The sequence below is a fragment of the Coffea arabica genome, chromosome 10e (assembly GCF_036785885.1).
Source record: "Coffea arabica cultivar ET-39 chromosome 10e, Coffea Arabica ET-39 HiFi, whole genome shotgun sequence".
Classification (NCBI taxonomy): Eukaryota; Viridiplantae; Streptophyta; class Magnoliopsida; order Gentianales; family Rubiaceae; genus Coffea; species Coffea arabica.
Window position 1 is genome coordinate 11,924,730 of NC_092328.1, and position 20,686 is coordinate 11,945,415.

General features: G+C 39.9%; 1 protein-coding gene and 1 non-coding gene across 2 annotated transcripts; one reads left to right on the forward strand and one right to left on the reverse strand.

The window, feature by feature from the left end:
* Positions 1–1,651: 1,651 nt before the first annotated feature.
* LOC140015550 (small nucleolar RNA R71) lies at positions 1,652–1,758 on the reverse strand. The gene has a single exon (XR_011822202.1). It is a non-coding gene; the product is annotated as a small nucleolar RNA R71 (small nucleolar RNA).
* A 781-nt stretch (positions 1,759–2,539) lies between these two features.
* LOC140015101 (uncharacterized) lies at positions 2,540–15,431 on the forward strand. The gene is made up of 3 exons (XM_072066985.1): positions 2,540–2,948; positions 3,177–3,316; positions 14,877–15,431. Exons 1-3 carry the CDS (start codon positions 2,540–2,542, stop codon positions 15,429–15,431), a joined length of 1,104 nt encoding a protein of 367 aa, XP_071923086.1.
* The last annotated feature ends 5,255 nt before the right edge of the window (positions 15,432–20,686 follow it).

Sequence of the window (20,686 nt, forward strand, 5' to 3'; positions counted from 1 at the left end):
AAGAGAGCATTAGACCTTCCGTACGTTCTGGCTTGGAAGAGAATTGAAAGAAATCGAAATCAATCGCCCATTTTCTCTCCTCAGCTGATCGATTCTCAAAGCAAGAAAAAATGGCTCCGGTCAATTATAATCGCATGGCTTGTTCTCTAATTATGGGGAACTAAACCCCTGATTTTAGTCAAGGGGGCAACTGACGAATTGGTTCAACAACTACTATGAGATCTAAACCGTTTTTAATTACTTTCTTCATTTATTGATATTTATATGTTCCCTACTTTTAATTGCTATAGCCTTGTGTATGATTGGTTAGTGCGTAATAATTAATTATTCATATAGGCTATTTTGCTCAATAGGGGTAATTGAATCCGTAATTGTTCGTTATCTCTGTCTTAGTAGCAACTAGCGTAATTGGGTTTATGTCAGGGGAACATACGATCTAGGTTAAACAAACTCTCGTAGCGTGTTTGTTAGTTAGGATTGGATTTTCTAATTATTAATGCAAGCTAGAAATTATATGCTACGGTCGTACCTAGAGTTGTTTCTGGGTTAGAGAAATAGTTAACGGTCGTACCTTAACTATCAAGAAATTAAGGAAAGGTTGGTTGTTTATCGCGTGCATGACAACTATAACTAATCTATTAATAAATATTGGAATTATCTGTGAATCGATGATCAGTACATGAACCATTTCTGAAGTGTACCATTGGCTAGAGTTTCTCTAATTATTTCTTCTGAGTTAATTATTTTCTACATTTAATTTATTTAGTTGGCATTTAATTCCAAAACCCCCCATCATTCTTGACTTGAAAAGAAACAAATTTTTCGGTAGTTCTTGAGGAGACGACCCTGCTTGCCACTGTCTACTAGTTAGTGAATTTAGTTAAATAATTAATTCAGGTATATCGGATTAAGCAAACTCTTCAGGAATAGGGTGAATCAAGTAACCTATTGCACACCTAGAGTTCTTACTCCAGTACTAGAATTGATTATTGACTGCTTCAGGTGATAGTTGGGTTTTATTTATTATTATTGCACAAGTTCGGCACCTGCCAATTTTTTGCGCCGTTGTTGGGGACTGGCGTTTGAAATTTTTATTTCTTTTTTAGTTTAGTTTTTTTCTTGGTATTTTTTGCTAGTTTATGCCCCGTTCTTCTCGTACATGTGAATTAATATACGATCCTGAGGTTGAGAAGGCAGCGCGTAGGTGAAGGCAAGAGACCAGGAGACGAAAAGAAGGGCAAACATCTACTGCAAACGAGTCAGTAGAGGACGAATATAGCATGGCAAACACCCAAACACTAAGGGAGTTAGCTGCCTCGGATTGACTCACCAACCCTTGTGCATCACATTCCCCACTTTGACTGAGAATACCGCCTTCGAGCTGAAGTCGGGGTTGATTCACCTCCTACCCTCGTTCCATGGTCTCTCTGGTGAAGAACCCTACAAACACGTCAAGAAATTCAAAGTGGTTTGCTCGAGCATGAAACCTCTTGGGGTCATTGAAGAGCAAATTAGATTAAGAGCTTTCCCTTTCTCTCTCAAGGATGTAGCTAAAGATTGGCTATACTACCTACCCGCAGGTAGTATTACCACATGTGTACAATTGAAAAAGAAGTTTTTAGAAAAATTCGTCCCTGCATCCCGGACTGCGAGTTTGAGGAAGGAGATATGCAACATTAAACAGTATCCCGAAGAATCTTTGTATGACTATTGGGAAAGGTTCAACAAGTTGTGCACTAGATGCCCGCAGCATCAAATTAGTGAACAACTATTGATGCAATACTTCTATGAAGGACTCCAGTCAACTGACAGGAGTATCATTGACGCTGCAAGTGGAGGGGCACTGGCAAATAAGACGCCAAAGGAAGCATGAGAGTTTATTGAGTCAATGGCAGAAATTCGCAACAATTTGGCTTCCGTGAGAGCAATCCCACCCGTAGGGTCAACGAGGTAGAGACGTCATCCATCCAGCAGCAACTGTCGGAGTTGACGTCTGTTTTTAGACAATTAGCCGTAGGGAACGCGCCGTGAGTGAAGGTCTGTGAAATCTACACAAGCATGGACCACTGTACGGACACATGTCCCCTTTTGCAAGAGGATAGGGCTGAACAGGTGAACATGGCCAGAGATGTGCCCGCGCCTCGAAGGCAGTACAACCGTACTCCAACACGTACAATCCGGGTTAGAGAGACCATCCCAATTTCAGTTATTGGAATAGGCCACGAAATTCATTTCCAAATCGTCCACCAGGATTTCAGCAGCCATGGTAAACAAAACCTCAACCCTCGCTCTCTAATTCAGGAAGCTCTCTGGAGGATATTGTCAAGAGCCTGGCCACGACTACTACGCAGCTTCAACAAGAGATCAGAGCCTTAACCACGAGTACTACCCAATTCCAGCAGAACACCAAAGCGGGCATGAAAGATATGGATGCTCGAATGAGCCAAATGGCAACTGCCATCAACCGCTTGGAATCCCACTCCCACGTTTATGAAAAATTACCATCGCAACCGAGGCAAATCCCAGAAATGTAAGTGCCATGACTCTGCGGAGTGGCAAGGAAGTGGAGGGACCTAAAGTGAAAAATTCGAAGAGCAAAAATGAGGAGGAGAGAGAAAAAGAGATTGAAGAGGAAGGGCACATTCGCGAAAATCCTAAGGTAACATTCACTACTTCACCTCCTATTAAATCTAACTTATCTTCTTTTCCTTGTAGGTTGGAGAAAACAAAGAAGGCAGAGAAGAAAAAAGAGTTTTTAAATGTGTTCAGGAAAGTGGAGATCAACATCCCATTGTTGGATGCAATCAACCAGATACCAAAGTATGCCAAATTTTTGAAAGATCTTTGCACCCACAAAAGGAAGCTAAGAGGAGATGAACGAGTGGCGGTAGGAGAAAATATATCAGCAATACTTCAAAGGAAACTCCCTCTCAAGTGTGGGGACCCAGGTATATTCACCATGCATTGTAAAATAGGAGATACCCCAATTAGGAAAGCGGTGTTGAATTTAGGGGCGTCAATTAATGTTATGCCTAAGACTATCTATGTTTCTTTAAATATTGGGCCATTAAAAGGCACAAGTATTATAATCCAACTAGCAGACCGTACCAACGCTTATCCAGAAGGGTTAGTTGAAGATGTTTTGGTACAGGTCAATTAGTTAGTCTTTCTTGCAGATTTCTATGTCCTAGACATGGGGGATGAAAGATCACTAAATCCGTCACCTATTCTGTTAGGTAAGCCATTTTTAAGCACTATTAGGACAAAAATAGATGTAAATGAGGGTACTTTGTCAATGGAGTTTGATGAAGAAATGGTGAATTTTAATATGTGACGCCCCCACTTCTCCCTAAGGCGAACCAAAGGGTATCTGCGGGACGCCTGCCCAACTCTCGCCAGGACTCACGCAAAACATTCAAGCTTATTACCAATCTAACGTCACAAGTACAATAACATAAATACAAAGATGTGGAAACGTTCAAGTTTAACCATGGTCATCCATTATCCAACCCATACATCGGGTGTTCAAAATACAACTTTAAACCCAAAATACCATATGCCCAAATACTACATTCCAATTACAAAAGTACAACCCAAAACCAAGAGGCATAGTCAAAATATGATAGAAACCCTAAACAAAAGTACATCAGGAGGGTTTCTCCAATACGTCTCCGAATCTAGTCCTGTTAAGGAAAACAAATCTACAGGGTGAGCAAAACGCTCGTGAGGCCAAGAACACACATGCAAACACATTGCTCAAATAACAATCCCAATTTACAAGTCAAGCAATCATATTTTAATAACTAACAATTTACTGGAAAGATAACCAGAAACAATTCAAGGATACTGGAGCTCTCAGGAGCTATATTCCACTTGCACATTCAATAACCTCCACGAATTGACACTCCGTCAATCGGGTAGGTTTAGTCCGTAGAAATCCACTTAACCTGTCCCCTTTCACCTTACATACCCCTGTATCGGGCCCGCCTGTCATTTGTTTGTGGCGATACTACTCGAGTATGCCAAGCAAGACCTCTCATTAGGTCAAGCTTATATATCTCATGACTCGCCAAGGTTCCCGACCAAGCCTATGCCGGCTAGAGCCCAAGGTCGGCCAATGAGATCTGGGCGTCCCCATATGCATTTGTGTGTCGAGGAGATTCACTCCAACGACGTATGCAGCTATAGCATACCATTTCATTTCAATCATTCATTCAATACATTTCAATCATTAAATTTCATTTCTAATGAGAACGAGTGTGGTAAAGTACACACTCGACTCCACTTTCAAGATTTCCAATCATTAATAACAATTAAACATGTAACAAATTTACATACACCTGACACTCACCAAGGATTAAGTGCAAGTAAGGTCAAGAAAAGTTCAAGCGTCCACCGTGGGATCCTCTTGAAGGTCCTCGTGTGCGCCTGAGCAAATAATAATGAATTATCATTCATATCCCAATTATCGAGGAATAATTCGTTCACTAGTATTAATCTAGGAAATTTCGTGAAAATGAACCTCAATTACTCGTAAATCGAGGTTCGAGTGGGGTTTGATAACGTTCAAGAGTATTTAAGTCTTTATCTAGGAAATCAGGGATAAAACGTTTAGATAATATCAAAAGAATAAAGAGTTCTTGAAAAACTCTATTTCCTTGAAAGTTGGAAAATTTCAGTTTTGTTATGAATCTTTGAAAAATCGTAATTCACTCGGCATAAGTCAAGAATTGGAAAAATTTATACCATTGGAAACCTCTTAGAAAGTATTACAAGTTCCTAGAAGACACTTTTCCATGAATCGAAGTGGAAAGTATTCAAAAATGAGCTTGAAGGTACTGACTCGGTTCACAAGGCAGAATTAAGTTGGATTTTGGCCAACTTTGAAAATTCGGCACGATTCACACGTTGCGAATCGGCCCCTGAAATTTGTAACTCAATTAGAGTTGCAAATGAGGTTTATAGCAGAACAAGCGGATCAAGAATCGGAGTTTCGAGTACCGAGATACGGTAGCTCGAAGTTGGGGAAAATTCAAGACTGGAGAAGAATTTCCAGATTTGAACTTCCAACACTAGAAGTTTAGTTAGGTATCGAAACGAACTTGGATTGGTACCAAAATTGGCAGTATTTTACTCTTATATGAAGGGTATCTCTCTATCATTTTTCATAGAAAAATACCTTCGGAAAGGTAGTTAACGAACCAACTAAAGTTTGGAAAAATTCTTAAGGCAATCTGCCTTTAATCCTTTTCTTTCCAAATCCAATCGTTTGGCTAAGAAAATCCTCCAATCATGGTTCATATGTGAAAGGAAAGTTTAAGGAACATTCATGGTACATTTAGTAGGTGTTTAACACCAAGAATTTCATTTAATAAGACCACAACAAGTCTCATCTCAAATCTGTCCAAAACTAGGTTTTTCCAAAACAGAGCAGTGTTCTTGTTTTGATCACAACTCAGTCGAATTAACTCGAAATTGAGCATAGTTTATGGCGTTGGAAAATAAATTCATAGGGATAAAAATTCACAGAAGAAACGTTTTGAAATTTGGCAAACAACCAGCTCGAAATTGAGCCTCAAGTTGCTGCCTCTACAAATCATTCCAGCAGAACAGAGAAACAGGACAGCTATCTTAAAACGAATGGTTTGTCTCCTACACATAGAATCAGAATGTACATTTTATACCGTTGAAAAGGTATGGATGTCTAGTTTCAAATGCCACCAACGGCACTCGATTTCGACGTCGGAGGACAAAGTTATGGTCGAACTGCTACCGCTGGTCAGTGCATTACGGGACAGTTTTCCAGATTGCTAGCTCTAGGAGAAAGGTTCATTTGACCAACCAAACCTCAATATTTTTCAATGAAAATTTTTACACAACTAATATAACATGTAAACAACACAATCAAGCCATTAGAACCTCAAAATATTGCATTAAAGTGGCCGGACAAGTCAGGGGCAAAATGGTCAGATTTGGCCTTTTGCTCTCCTTGAAGTTTCCACTAATTATGCACCAATAATCCAACATTTTAAACACTAATCCAACATTATAACTATCATCAACCCAAAATCAGTCCTCATCACAAAGGTGGGAGTTCATAGAGCCCACCCATTTCATCTTACACCATAAACAACTAACTAAGTGCATGCATGAGCTTAATCTTGCTATATAACCTCCAAAAGATAAGAATCCATGGATTGATCATTACCTACTCCTTTGGTGTGCAAGATCAGAATTTTTCGGCCCTCTTGAAGCTCCAAGAAACCGTGAAAGCTCCTCTCTTTCTTAGTTAGATATAATCTCCAAGTGGTTTGCTAAGTAGTCTCCAAGTTTGGTGTGATTTGGATGAAATTTGGTGCATGGATTGAAGATGAAAAATGAAGAACAACGGAGAGTTCCTCTCCCTTCTTGTTGCACGGCCAAATGAAGTGAGGAGAGAGAAAGTGTTGGTTCAATTGTGGCTTCCTAAGGAAGATTCATTGTGTGGTGCAAAATCCATCTCAAAGTCAACTTGAAAATAGTGCAATTAGGTTGCGTTTGGACTCGATTTTCTCTCGCGTTTGCACTAGAGCACTAAACCTCTAATGCACTTATATTCATGTAGATAATATTCACTCGTAATTGTCCCGAAATAAGGGTCTAAAGTCCCTCAATTAAAATCGCGCGTGTGAAAACGCGTATCGCCAATTTGAACGCTATAACGCGAAACCTTCGAGAAATTCTTATAACGATTGTACTACTAACTATCACTTGAGTACTTAAACATAAAATTACCTATTTTAGGACCATTGTACAAGTCTTGAATATTCCAAGCCTATTGTACTCTCAATCGGATAAAATTTCCTAACGCGTTTTCATTTTTTTGCTAAACAAGCTTCCAAGAAAATAATTTTTGAAACGAGACACTTTAAAAATATAATGAAACTATAATTTCATGTATTTAGGTCTAATAAGGATAGAAAATAATATTCGGGCCATTGGCCAGATAAATAATTAAATAAGCTCGTAACTGGAGTTTAAAATAGGTAAATTTGTGAGTTCTTACATGAGTCGAGTATTAATTTCTCAATTAACTTTTCTTAATCTACTATTAAACATTCTTAATTCTCCAATATTAATACACTCCTGATTCAAGTATAGCCTCAAAAGACGTGCACTCGTTGTTCCAAACTAAACGAATTTTTGAAAAGTAAATTTTCCAACAAAACGCTTTAAAAACATAAAAGAGACGTTGTTCCATCTAAATGGATTTAAAATGGTCGAAATAAATAATTCGAAGAAAATGAGCGAATAATTATTTAAATAACCCGGTAATATTCTATAAAAATAAGAAAATTTTCGAGTCCTCACATCCTCCCCTCCTTAAAAGGAATTTAGTCCTCGAAATTCACACTTGGGACAATAAATGGTTTTGTCTACCAGACGAATCACTAACTTATATTCTCCAACCCATTCTTCACAATCTCGATTCATCCAACTAGCAATCAAACCTTGATGTCTTTCTAATAGGCACTCTAACTTCCAAGTCATATGGCAACTTAATCGGCTTCATGTCTACCTCATATAGAAAATGTCTTCACCTCCTTAATACAAATTCATAACCACTAACTCCAAATCATGAGTTAGTTACTTTCTCTTGTGATGTTATAACTTTCAAGAGATATACACAATCACCTCATCATGTATCGTTAGTATACATTCTAACTCATCCTGTGGAATACCTGGATAAATTACAACACCACCTCCTCCGTTCGGTAAACTAACACAAGTACATTGGTTAAACATTTTTCACCTTTAAAATTCTTCTTCATAGTTGGAATTCTAGATAACTTGCCAAGTCTAGAAAGGTCCTTGATCAAACCAAAAGTAATATTCGACCACCTCGAAGAACTTCAACTCTAAGTAGGATTCTCTAGTCGTTTCCTCTTAAACAACTTCCATTATAGCTGAGTCAATAACAATTCCTTTCTTAGATATCGTATGACCTTGAAAGGCTATTTCTTTCAATCGAACTCACATTCATTGAACTTAATGGAAGTCGGTGCTTTCTCGAGGTTCGTAAAACTATTATCAAGTGTCTTTCATGATTTTCCAAACCTTAGAGTATACCGATATATCATCAATAAATGCCACCACAGATTAATCCAATTATGATTTAAAACCCCGATGCATTCAGGTCATAATTGCTGCTAGTGCATTGGTCAACCCAACTAGCGTAATTGAAGTTCAAAGTGTCCAAATCTTGAATTAGAAGTGATCCTAGTCACATCAATTCCTAGGATTCCCAATTGGTAATAGCTCTACTTTAAATCCAACTTGAATAATATCACGGCTCCTTGCCATCGACCAAAATCTTAAGCTATGTAAAACACTGGAGTATTTGTTCTTAATGGTTATATCGTTCAAGTCTCGATAATCTATATATATAGCCTCAAGTTTCCATCTAAATATGATATTCGATCCCTCAATCATTAGGCTCACTAAATCTATTAGACGTTTCCTTTCTCTAACCCAAGTCTCACAACCTTAATATATCAAAGTGGCAATCAAACATTGGATCCCAACTTCAACACCAAGTTCTCGATTTGGTCACTATCCTTGGTCATCTCCAAGATCTCAAGTTTGCTTACCCTCTCAAGTACAATCTTGATCATGTCTACTATCATTCATATCTTATTATTAATCCAAAGGTGCAGGGCAAAGTGTAACTACACATATAAGCCATGAAATCAATTAGAATCAAGGTACCTCTCCATAGGTCATAGAAATTCGTAGTAGTTGCATCAACTTGGGATAGATTTATCAAATCATTTCAAAAAGGGAAAAAAAAGAAAACAATAAGATTATACCAAAATGTGTCAAGTTGCCAAGATACAAAATAACAAAAGACTTTTCTTTTTTTTTTTTTAAAGTTCATAACCTCCAAAGGTATTAATCTAGACTAGAGTGAAACTATAGATTATATCCCTCGGGTGGAGTCGAAATCATTCTTACTCGTAGAATTTTCACTACTAGGATCCCTTCATAGCCATGGGTACTAATCATTCCCATCTGGTACTTGATTGCTTTGTAGCGGACCTAGCCGATTGCTAAGTACTTTCTCTTTTCAAAACTTTGGGCAATTCAAAAACTTATACTCGATAATACTGCACTTCAGACATTCTCCTTGTTTCCTCCAATACTCAGCCTCAGAGTAGTTAATCTTACCACAATAATCTCAAGTTATATGAGAAATCACAGCTTGACTAGTTTGGGAATTTCCTTTGAAATTCTACCTCATCCTGAGAATTATCTATTTTCTTATGCATTTTTTTCAAAGTTGTCATCTTATCAGTTGGCTCTAGTCAAATACTAGCTTGCTAGGCAGATCAAAGGATCAAAATGAGTAGTCATTCATAATAGAACTAGAGTCATATTACTCTTGCATACTCACTCATAAAGTTGCTCGAGAAGAAACTCTAACCTCTGGTTTCCAATAGTGCCCTATTTCATCCCTTCAAATCAATTCTTCTATTTCAAAATTAGATTCTCCACGAAATTCAGATGGAGCAAACTTCAAGAATCATTCTATTTTCACATCTCTCTTGATCCTTAGGTTGGCTTATCGGTCTAGAGTTTCGATACTCAACCAACCATGCTGGAGCATCAATCGTATGGACAATAGCAGTAGTTACATGATTGTTTCCTTTATTTCTAGGATTTCGGTTCAATCCAGCAATCAATCAATAATCATCCCCTTGAGCTTGAGGTTGCTTAACCCCCACGCTCTCGATCCATTTCACTTCTTTAGTCACTCATAAATTTAACATGTTTAAAGGCATGATATAAAGTGAGTGCACATAACCAGAGTTTGAAAAGTGACACCTTTATCACGCCGAACAAATACAAGAATAAAAGGGGGACATCAAAATATCGCAAATGTGTACATCCCAATCATGGGTTTGAAATCATAAAGCAGTAAAGTCAAGTATGTCATGTGTAATATTTAATTGCCTCAAAAGGTAAGAAACATAGTGAAACAAAATACAAAATGCAATGGCCTTCAAGCGAGTGTCACCCTGTCTATCTTTGGCAAAAACTATTAAAATAATTTAAATCACTAGTTTAGTGATTGGCGGAGCCAAAAGTCTTCACTGCCTCCGTAGGATCATTTTCATCTCCAGCACTAGGAGTTTTAGACCTCCTGTCCCTTATCAAATATCTTGTCATTCTCCACTCATTCAACCAAGGTAACACACCCAGCCATCAACTTATCCATCCTGTCTTTAATTTCGGGCACTACCCTAACAAGTCGGTTCTTAGCTTTTTTTTTTTTAGCTTCTCACAAGGAGTCTTTGTCTTCCTCGCTCCTTAAGTATCTCAATCTCCATTTCAGGAATTCTAGTAGGCCGCAATTACCCTCAGTTCTCGATCATCCCCTTGAATCGCCCTAGTTTCCTCCAATAGCCACTTTTAATGATCGACCACTGTTAATACCCCAGTATTTGGGCACAAGCAAGTCCTTTGAAAATCACATGAAATTTTAGTTCTGTGAATTGGACTATCTCTCCAATGCTCCCTTAGGTCTCCCTCGATAATAGACCACGGGAAGGTGTCCCGAGAGGATTTAATATTACCATTACCTTCCATAGCTTACACTTAAAAGTAAAAGCTCATGCAGGTCCATATATACTCAATGAACTAGATTTGATCATTTCGTACTATCCCACGTATATATCACACAAGATTAAGACTTCTTGTCATCCACTAATTCAAACTAGGTTCTAATTTTCATTTTCATAAGTAGTAGCTTAACTTCCCAACCAGTTCCACAGTCCGGAATCCTAAACTTTTAAGCCTAGGATACACTACAGAGATCTGAAACCTAAGCTCTGATACCAACTGTGACAGTTCTCAGGGTCACATCACGGGATACCTATCAGTTTGCCACCCGCACGCGGGCATCCCCTACGGAGAGTTTCGCTTCGTGACTCTTCACGAACGAGAGACTCGGCAGCCCCGAGTCTCTCGTTCGTGAAGAGTCACGAAGCGAAACTCTCCGTAGGGGATGCCCGCGTGCGGGTGGCAAACTGATAGGTATCCCGTGATGTGACCCTGAGAACTGTCACAGTTGGTATCAGAGCTTAGGTTTCAGATCTCTGTAGTGTATCCTAGGCTTAAAAGTTTAGGATTCCGGACTGTGGAACTGGTTGGGAAGTTAAGCTACTACTTATGAAAATGAAAATTAGAACCTAGTTTGAATTAGTGGATGACAAGAAGTCTTAATCTTGTGTGATATATACGTGGGATAGTACGAAATGATCAAATCTAGTTCATTGAGTATATATGGACCTGCATGAGCTTTTACTTTTAAGTGTAAGCTATGGAAGGTAATGGTAATATTAAATCCTCTCGGGACACCTTCCCGTGGTCTATTATCGAGGGAGACCTAAGGGAGCATTGGAGAGATAGTCCAATTCACAGAACTAAAATTTCATGTGATTTTCAAAGGACTTGCTTGTGCCCAAATACTGGGGTATTAACAGTGGTCGATCATTAAAAGTGGCTATTGGAGGAAACTAGGGCGATTCAAGGGGATGATCGAGAACTGAGGGTAATTGCGGCCTACTAGAATTCCTGAAATGGAGATTGAGATACTTAAGGAGCGAGGAAGACAAAGACTCCTTGTGAGAAACTAAAAAAAAAAAAAGCAAAGAACCGACTTGTTAGGGTAGTGCCCGAAATTAAAGACAGGATGGATAAGTTGATGGCTGGGTGTGTTACCTTGGTTGAATGAGTGGAGAATGACAAGATATTTGATAAGGGACAGGAGGTCTAAAACTCCTAGTGCTGGAGATGAAAATGATCCTACGGAGGCAGTGAAGACTTTTGGCTCCGCCAATCACTAAACTAGTGATTTAAATTATTTTAATAGTTTTTGCCAAAGATAGACAGGGTGACACTCGCTTGAAGGCCATTGCATTTTGTATTTTGTTTCACTATGTTTCTTACCTTTTGAGGCAATTAAATATTACACATGACATACTTGACTTTACTGCTTTATGATTTCAAACCCATGATTGGGATGTACACATTTGCGATATTTTGATGTCCCCCTTTTATTCTTGTATTTGTTCGGCGTGATAAAGGTGTCACTTTTCAAACTCTGGTTATGTGCACTCACTTTATATCATGCCTTTAAACATGTTAAATTTATGAGTGACTAAAGAAGTGAAATGGATCGAGAGCGTGGGGGTTAAGCAACCTCAAGCTCAAGGGGATGATTATTGATTGATTGCTGGATTGAACCGAAATCCTAGAAATAAAGGAAACAATCATGTAACTACTGCTATTGTCCATACGATTGATGCTCCAGCATGGTTGGTTGAGTATCGAAACTCTAGACCGATAAGCCAACCTAAGGATCAAGAGAGATGTGAAAATAGAATGATTCTTGAAGTTTGCTCCATCTGAATTTCGTGGAGAATCTAATTTTGAAATAGAAGAATTGATTTGAAGGGATGAAATAGGGCACTATTGGAAACCAGAGGTTAGAGTTTCTTCTCGAGCAACTTTATGAGTGAGTATGCAAGAGTAATATGACTCTAGTTCTATTATGAATGACTACTCATTTTGATCCTTTGATCTGCCTAGCAAGCTAGTATTTGACTAGAGCCAACTGATAAGATGACAACTTTGAAAAAAATGCATAAGAAAATAGATAATTCTCAGGATGAGGTAGAATTTCAAAGGAAATTCCCAAACTAGTCAAGCTGTGATTTCTCATATAACTTGAGATTATTGTGGTAAGATTAACTACTCTGAGGCTGAGTATTGGAGGAAACAAGGAGAATGTCTGAAGTGCAGTATTATCGAGTATAAGTTTTTGAATTGCCCAAAGTTTTGAAAAGAGAAAGTACTTAGCAATCGGCTAGGTCCGCTACAAAGCAATCAAGTACCAGATGGGAATGATTAGTACCCATGGCTATGAAGGGATCCTAGTAGTGAAAATTCTACGAGTAAGAATGATTTCGACTCCACCCGAGGGATATAATCTATAGTTTCACTCTAGTCTAGATTAATACCTTTGGAGGTTATGAACTTTAAAAAAAAAAAAAGAAAAGTCTTTTGTTATTTTGTATCTTGGCAACTTGACACATTTTGGTATAATCTTATTGTTTTCTTTTTTTTCCCTTTTTGAAATGATTTGATAAATCTATCCCAAGTTGATGCAACTACTACGAATTTCTATGACCTATGGAGAGGTACCTTGATTCTAATTGATTTCATGGCTTATATGTGTAGTTACACTTTGCCCTGCACCTTTGGATTAATAATAAGATATGAATGATAGTAGACATGATCAAGATTGTACTTGAGAGGGTAAGCAAACTTGAGATCTTGGAGATGACCAAGGATAGTGACCAAATCGAGAACTTGGTGTTGAAGTTGGGATCCAATGTTTGATTGCCACTTTGATATATTAAGGTTGTGAGACTTGGGTTAGAGAAAGGAAACGTCTAATAGATTTAGTGAGCCTAATGATTGAGGGATCGAATATCATATTTAGATGGAAACTTGAGGCTATATATATAGATTATCGAGACTTGAACGATATAACCATTAAGAACAAATACTCCAGTGTTTTACATAGCTTAAGATTTTGGTCGATGGCAAGGAGCCGTGATATTATTCAAGTTGGATTTAAAGTAGAGCTATTACCAATTGGGAATCCTAGGAATTGATGTGACTAGGATCACTTCTAATTCAAGATTTGGACACTTTGAACTTCAATTACGCTAGTTGGGTTGACCAATGCACTAGCAGCAATTATGACCTGAATGCATCGGGGTTTTAAATCATAATTGGATTAATCTGTGGTGGCATTTATTGATGATATATCGGTATACTCTAAGGTTTGGAAAATCATGAAAGACACTTGATAATAGTTTTACGAACCTCGAGAAAGCACCGACTTCCATTAAGTTCAATGAATGTGAGTTCGATTGAAAGAAATAGCCTTTCAAGGTCATACGATATCTAAGAAAGGAATTGTTATTGACTCAGCTATAATGGAAGTTGTTTAAGAGGAAACGACTAGAGAATCCTACTTAGAGTTGAAGTTCTTCGATGTGGTCGAATATTACTTTTGGTTTGATCAAGGACCTTTCTAGACTTGGCAAGTTATCTAGAATTCCAAATATGAAGAAGAATTTTAAAGGTGAAAAATGTTCAACCAATGTACTTGTGATAGTTTACCGAACGGAGGAGGTGGTGTTGTAATTTATCCAGGTATTCCACAGGATGAGTTAGAATGTATACTAACGATACATGATGAGGTGATTGTGTATATCTCTTGAAAGTTATAACATCACAAGAGAAAGTAACTAACTCATGATTTGGAGTTAGTGGTTATGAATTTGTATGAAGGAGGTGAAGACATTTTCTATATGAGGTAGACATGAAGCCGATTAAGTTGCTATATGACTTGGAAGTTAAAGTGCCTATTAGAAAGAAATCAAGTTACAGTGGTATCAGAGCCGACTCCCGACCCCGGTGTGCCAGCGAGGATGCTGGATCTCCTAAGGGGGGTGGATTGTAACGATCCCACATCGGCTAGGGAAGAAGTCCTAGGGCTGCTTTAATAGCCTGTAGTGGTCTCTCCCACCTGACCGAGGCCTTTTGGAGGGGTGCTGGGCTTCTTGACCTGCGGGCTTGGGCTCTTCACTTGTTGTGGGTATAACCCCACCTCCAGGAACAAAACCCACGGCCCAATGGGGTGGTTAACTGTGGGACAATATTGGTCTGGGGTGTTACATAATATCTTTGATCCGATGAAGTACCCGGATAAGGTTAACTCTATTTTTGCTATAAGTGTTATTAAGTCCCTTGTACAGGAAACGTTCGAATTGGGAGGAGAAGATGCACTGGCAGTAGCTTTGGCCAAAAATCTTGAGTTGGGGGCAGTTCTTGATGTAGAAATAAGTAATGAGTTATGCCGTACGGTTGAAGCTTTGCATTCGCTCCCACCAATTTCTCCGAGGTATGAGCTTGTTTCCCTCTTTGTACCAAAAACTCAGACAAAATTCTTGCATTCTGTTGTGCAGGCACCCGAGTTGGAGCTGAAACCTCTCCCAAAGCATTTGAAATATGCTTTTCTCGGGGATAAGGAGACACTGCCGGTCATCATATCTGCACACCTGTCACCAAGGCAAGAAGACAACCTGATTCGTCTTCTTCGAGATCATATGGAGGCCATTGGGTGGAGCATCGCAGACATCAAAGGAATTAACCCATCCTTATGCATGCACCGGATACGGCTTGAAGATGATGCAAAGCCGGTCAGACAGGCGCAACTAAGATTGAACCCACTAATAATGGAGGTAGTTAAAAAGGAGATACTAAAACTCCTGGAAGTGGGGATGATCTTCGCCATCTCGGACAGTCCCTAGGTGAGCCCAATTCAAGTAGTCCCCAAAAAAACGGGAGTTACGGTAGAAGAAAATCAGGAAGGAGAGATGGTCCCAGTAAGAAAACCCACAAGATGGCGCCAGTGTATTGACTACCGGCGACTGAATGCCGTGACGAAAAAGGACCACTTCCCTCTCCCTTTTATTGATCAGATGATAGAGAGGTTAGCTGGTCGTGTATATTACTATTTTCTTAATGGTTTTTCAGGGTATTTCCAAATTGCAATAGCACCGGAGGACTAGGAGAAAACTACATTCACCTGCCCCTTTGGTACGTTTGCCTACCGGAGGATGCCTTTCGGCCTCTGCAATGCCCCTGCGACTTTTCAATGGTGCATGGTGAGTATCTTTTTCGAATATGTAGAAAATATTATTGAGGTGTTTATGGATGATTTTAGTGTGTATGTGGATAGTTTTGATGAATGTCTTGATAACTTAGATTTGATTTTGAAAAGATGCATAGAAACAAATCTAGTCCTTAATTGGGAGAAATGCCATTTTATGGTGGAGCATAGTATTGTTCTAGGACATGTAGTGTCGGTTAGGGGCATAGAGGTAGATAAAGCAAAAGTCGATATTATTTATGCTTTACCTTATCCCGTAAGTGTACGAGAAGTGCGTTCCTTTTTGGGCCATGCAGGGTTGTACAGGAGATTCATTAAAGATTTTTCCAAAATTGGAGCGCCCCTGTTCAAGCTGTTGCAAAAGGATGTAGCATTTGACTTCACCGAGGAGTGCAAGATGGCATTTGACAAATTGAAGAAATCATTAACCTCACCGCCCGTCATTCAACCTCCAAACTGGAGCCTCCCATTCGAAATAATGTGTGATGCGAGTGACTACGCAGTGGGAGCGGTGTTGGGACAAAGAATTGGCAGGGCGGCACATGCAATCTACTATGCATCGAAGGCGTTGAACGGAGCTCAACTCAACTACTCTACAACGGAGAAAGAATTACTCGCTGTGATTTTTGCATTAGAAAAATTTAGACCTTATTTGTTAGGTACAAAAGTAACAGTTTTCTCTGATCATGCAGCCTTAAGGTACTTGATGACGAAAAAAGATGCAAAACCAAGGCTCATCAGATGGATCCTGCTCCTACAAGAGTTCAACTTGGAGATAAAAGATAAAAGTGGGGCAGAGAATTTGGTTGCCGATCACTTGAGCCGCTTGTTGACACATAAGAAAGAGAAACCATTGAGAGAAACATTTCTAGAGGAGCAACTTTTTGCCGTTGATTCATCTGCACCCTGGTATGCTGACATTGTAAATTTCTTAGTGACTAATCAACTGCCTGCAGGGTGCCCAAAGGTTAGGAGAGACAAGTTGAAAAGTGATGCCAAATATTACATTTGGGACGATCCCTATCTTTGGAGACAATGTTCGGATCAAATGCTAAGAAGGTGTGTAAGTGCAGGTGAACTCCACTCTATTTTAAATTTCTATCATTCATTTGCATGTGGAGGGCATTTTGGGCCTCAAAGAACAGATCGTAAGGTGTTGGAGAGTGGCTTTTATTGGCCCACCCTATTTAAAGATGCGTACTTGTTTTGTAAATACTATGATAAGTGTCAAAGGGTGGAAAATATTTTTCGTAAAGACCAAATGCTCCAAACTCCCATGTTGTTTGTTGAAATTTTTGATGTTTGGGGGATAGATTTTATGGAGCCTTTTCCCTTATCTTTTGGTTTCGTATGTATCTTACTTGCGGTTGATTATGTCTCTAAGTGGGTGGAAGCAAAAGCCATCCGTACTAATGATTCTAGAGTGGTTGCAGAGTTTTTAAAGTCTAACATATTTGTCCGCTTTGGGATGCCAAGAGCTGTGGTAAGTGATAGGGGCACGCACTTCTGTAATAAGACTATTGCTGCCCTGTTTCGAAAATATGGCGTGCTCCATAAGATATCTGTACCTTATCACCCGCAAATAAATGGTCAAGCCGAAGTGTCAAACAAGGAGATTAAATCAATCTTGGAGAAGATGGTACGCTCGGACAGGAAGGATTGGAGTTTGAAGTTAGAAGATGTACTGTGGGCGTACCGCACTGCGTATAAGACGCCGATTGTGATGTCCCCGTACAGACTTGTCTTCGGGAAGGCTTGTCATCTTCCCGTAGAGTTCGAACACAAGGTGTTTTGGGCAGTGAAACAGTGCAACATGAACTTGGAAGAGGCGGGGGTGCAAAGGAAATTGCAGCTACAAGAATTGGAAGAGATTAGGAATGAGGCATACGAGAATGCCACGATCTACAAAGAAAAGAGTAAAATCTTTCATGATCAGCAAGTCTCAAGGAAATCTTTTGTAGTGGGACAAAAATTCCTCTTGTATCACTCAAGACTAAAACTTTTTCCCGGTAAATTGCGTTCTCGTTGGATTGGTTCTTTTGTCATTTCTAATGTGTTTCATTATAGTGTAGTGGAGATCCAAAATTTAAAGACGGAGAAAAAGTTCGTGGTGAATGGCCATCGTCTCAAACCTTATTATGAAGGATTTTCCGTTGAAGAAGTGGAAGTTGTACACCTCAAAGATCCAATTTATCTTGTTTGAGGATTTCGGCCATGTCTAGACAAAGACATTAAAAAAAGGTGCTACTTGGGAGGCAACCCAAGTCTATTTGGTGTAGTTGTTGCATGTTTTTGAAGTTTTTGTTAAGTGTTAGTGTTATTGAGTGGTTTGTTGTTTTGTGGCAGGAAACTGATTGTTAGGCGTGCCCGTGCTAAGTGGTCACGTCTAAGGAAAAGAATTGGAAGCCGACTGTCAGAAGACTTTACAGTAGTTAGGCGTGCCCATGCCAGGTGATCACGCCTAAGGAACTCAATTTCCGAAAATTGGTCAGAAGACTCTGTAGCAGTTAGGCGTGCCCACGCTAGGTGGTCACGCTTAATGATCAAAAATTTTCGACGGATGGTCAGAAGACTAGGGGACAGTTAGGCGTGCCCACGCTTAAGACAGGGGTTCCTTGTTTCAAAAAAAAAAGTGTAAAAAGATGAAAATGCCCTTGGTAAAAAAAAGAGTGGGAGTACCCACGGTTGACATACTTTTTCTTCTTCTTTCTTTTCTTTTTCTTTCTTCTTCTTTCTTCTTCATTTTCTTTCTTTCTCTCCCTCTTCTTTCTTCTTTCTTGTCCGCCGCCGCAACTCGCGCAGTCGCCACCTCACTGCCTGCTGCTCGGCCCCCTTGAGCCCACCTGTGCGAGCTCCAGCTGAGCTCTCCCCTCGCATGCACCAGGAGCCCAGCTCGCGCAGCCCAGCGAACCAGGCGCCCCCTGCTCTCTGCGCGCGAGCTCTTCTTGCGCGTCCTCAACAAGCAGCCCTCACGCACGACCAGCACCAGAGAGCCTCCTTCAGCCCAGGCGCACTCCAACTCGCGCAACTCCAGCATGAGGCCCAGCAGCTCGTGCGCTCTCCAGCTCCTGTGCGGGCACCAGCGCGCGTCCTCGCAGTCAGTCGCGCTACCAAGCGCGACCCAGGAGCAGTCCGCGCGCCTCAGAGCTCCAGCCCAGGCGAGCTCCGCAGCCCACCAGCGCAAGCCTGTGCTTCTTCTGCACCCCCAGGCGCGGTCTTCTGCGCCTCTGCCTACACGCGTGGCTCTCACGCGTGTCACATTCCTCCACTCCTATGGCTGCCCCTGCTCTCTACTTTCGCCCATTGCCGCTTCTAAACTCCGGTGATTTCTTTTTAAATTTCTGTCACTTTAGCTGAGGCCAAATTACTTGTTTTTAAAATTAGCTGAAGACAGAATTTTAATTTCTTAGTTGAGGCCAGATTTTTTATTTGCTAGCTGAGGACAGAAATTTTGTGCTTGATTTGAGTGTTGTGATATATCTGTTGCTGTGTTGACTACTTGTTAAATTTTGGGGTTGAACCAGTGGTATTTGAGGAAATTTTTGTTGTTTTCATCTATTTAATTAGTTTTTAGGAGTTTGTTGCTTATTTCCCTGATTGTTGATGTTTGGGAGTTGTAATTGGTAAACCCTACCTTGTTGGCTGCCTGTTCACATATTTCTAGCACATTTCCCTTATCCAGCAGACCAAATGACCAAACCAAAGAATAAAGGCAAGAACAAACCTTCCACCTCCACCCCACAGTCTACGGTTCCCTTGGGTGGACCTACCCCAGCGACTGGTCCGGGAGGGCCCCGGACTCGCCTTGGGTGGAATAGGGAGATTCATATCTCCTCTCCGGCCCACTTTGACGGTCATTTGACCTTTACCCGGGCTGCCGATAGGGAAAGGTACGCCGCTGCCTGCACAAGGAAAATAATTCATTATAAATATATTCACGGCCCTACACTTGATATATTGAATCTTAGGGATGGTGTCAAAATTTAGAGGATTTGTCATACGTGGGGCACTTCAAGCAGTGGGGCCCGCTTGAGAAGCTGAAGAAATTAAATTGTAATGGATTTTAATTTATTTTATTTAGGGAGTTTTGTTTCTTTGAATACCAGTTGTCGGATAAGAGGAAATCCCTTCCTCCATTTTCGGGGAACTACTCGGTTTAGGGGATTTTCGTTTGGCTTAGGTTTAACTTTTCGATTTTGTTTTTGGGGACGGGGGTTGGCCGCAACTTTGAAAACAATTAGGGCAAAAAGCCACCATGGTTGACTTTGCAAAGGAGGCTTCTCCACTTGCATTGACCGAATTGGGAAACCTTTCTCTCGTATGTTTTGCTTACCAATTAGAAGAAGAAAATGGGAGCTGTAATTGTTGACCTTGTGATTGGTTTTTCCTTATTGTGGATTGAGTGGAAGAAACACAAAGAGAGCAATCTCTCGTATGCTTTGGGAGAAATTAAAAAGAGCCGCCATTGTGGACCCTCGGAATTGTTTTCTTCTTGTTTTGACCGAAAACTAAAAAGAGAGCATTAGACCTTTCGTACGTTCTGGCTTGGAAAAGAATTGAAAGAAATCGAAATCAATCGCCCTTTTTCTCTCCTCGGCTGATCGATTCTCAAAGCAAGAAAAAATGGCTCCAGTCAACTATAATCGCATGGCTTGTTCTCTAATTATAGGGAACTAAACCCCTGATTCTAGTTAAGGGGGCAACTGACGAATTGGTTCAACAACTACTGTGAGATCTAAATCATTTTTAATTACTTTCTTCACTTATTGATATTTATATGTTCCCTGCTTTTAATTGCTATAGCCTTGCGTATGATTGGTTAGTGCACAATAATTAATTATTCATGTAGGCTATTTTGCTAAATAGGGGTAATTGAATTCGTAATTGTTCGTT

What these genes read in the sequence shown, in the direction of transcription:
- LOC140015101 (XM_072066985.1), top strand. Translation starts at nt 2,540, where the DNA reads ATGACTCTGCGGAGTGGCAAGGAAGTGGAGGGACCTAAAGTGAAAAAT. An exon ending in TCTCAAGTGTGGGGACCCAG is followed by an intron (nt 2,949 to 3,176) that starts GTATATTCACCA and finishes TCTTTCTTGCAG; the next exon opens with ATTTCTATGTCCTAGACATG. An exon ending in TGGAGTTTGATGAAGAAATG is followed by an intron (nt 3,317 to 14,876) that starts GTGAATTTTAAT and finishes TCCCTTGTACAG; the next exon opens with GAAACGTTCGAATTGGGAGG.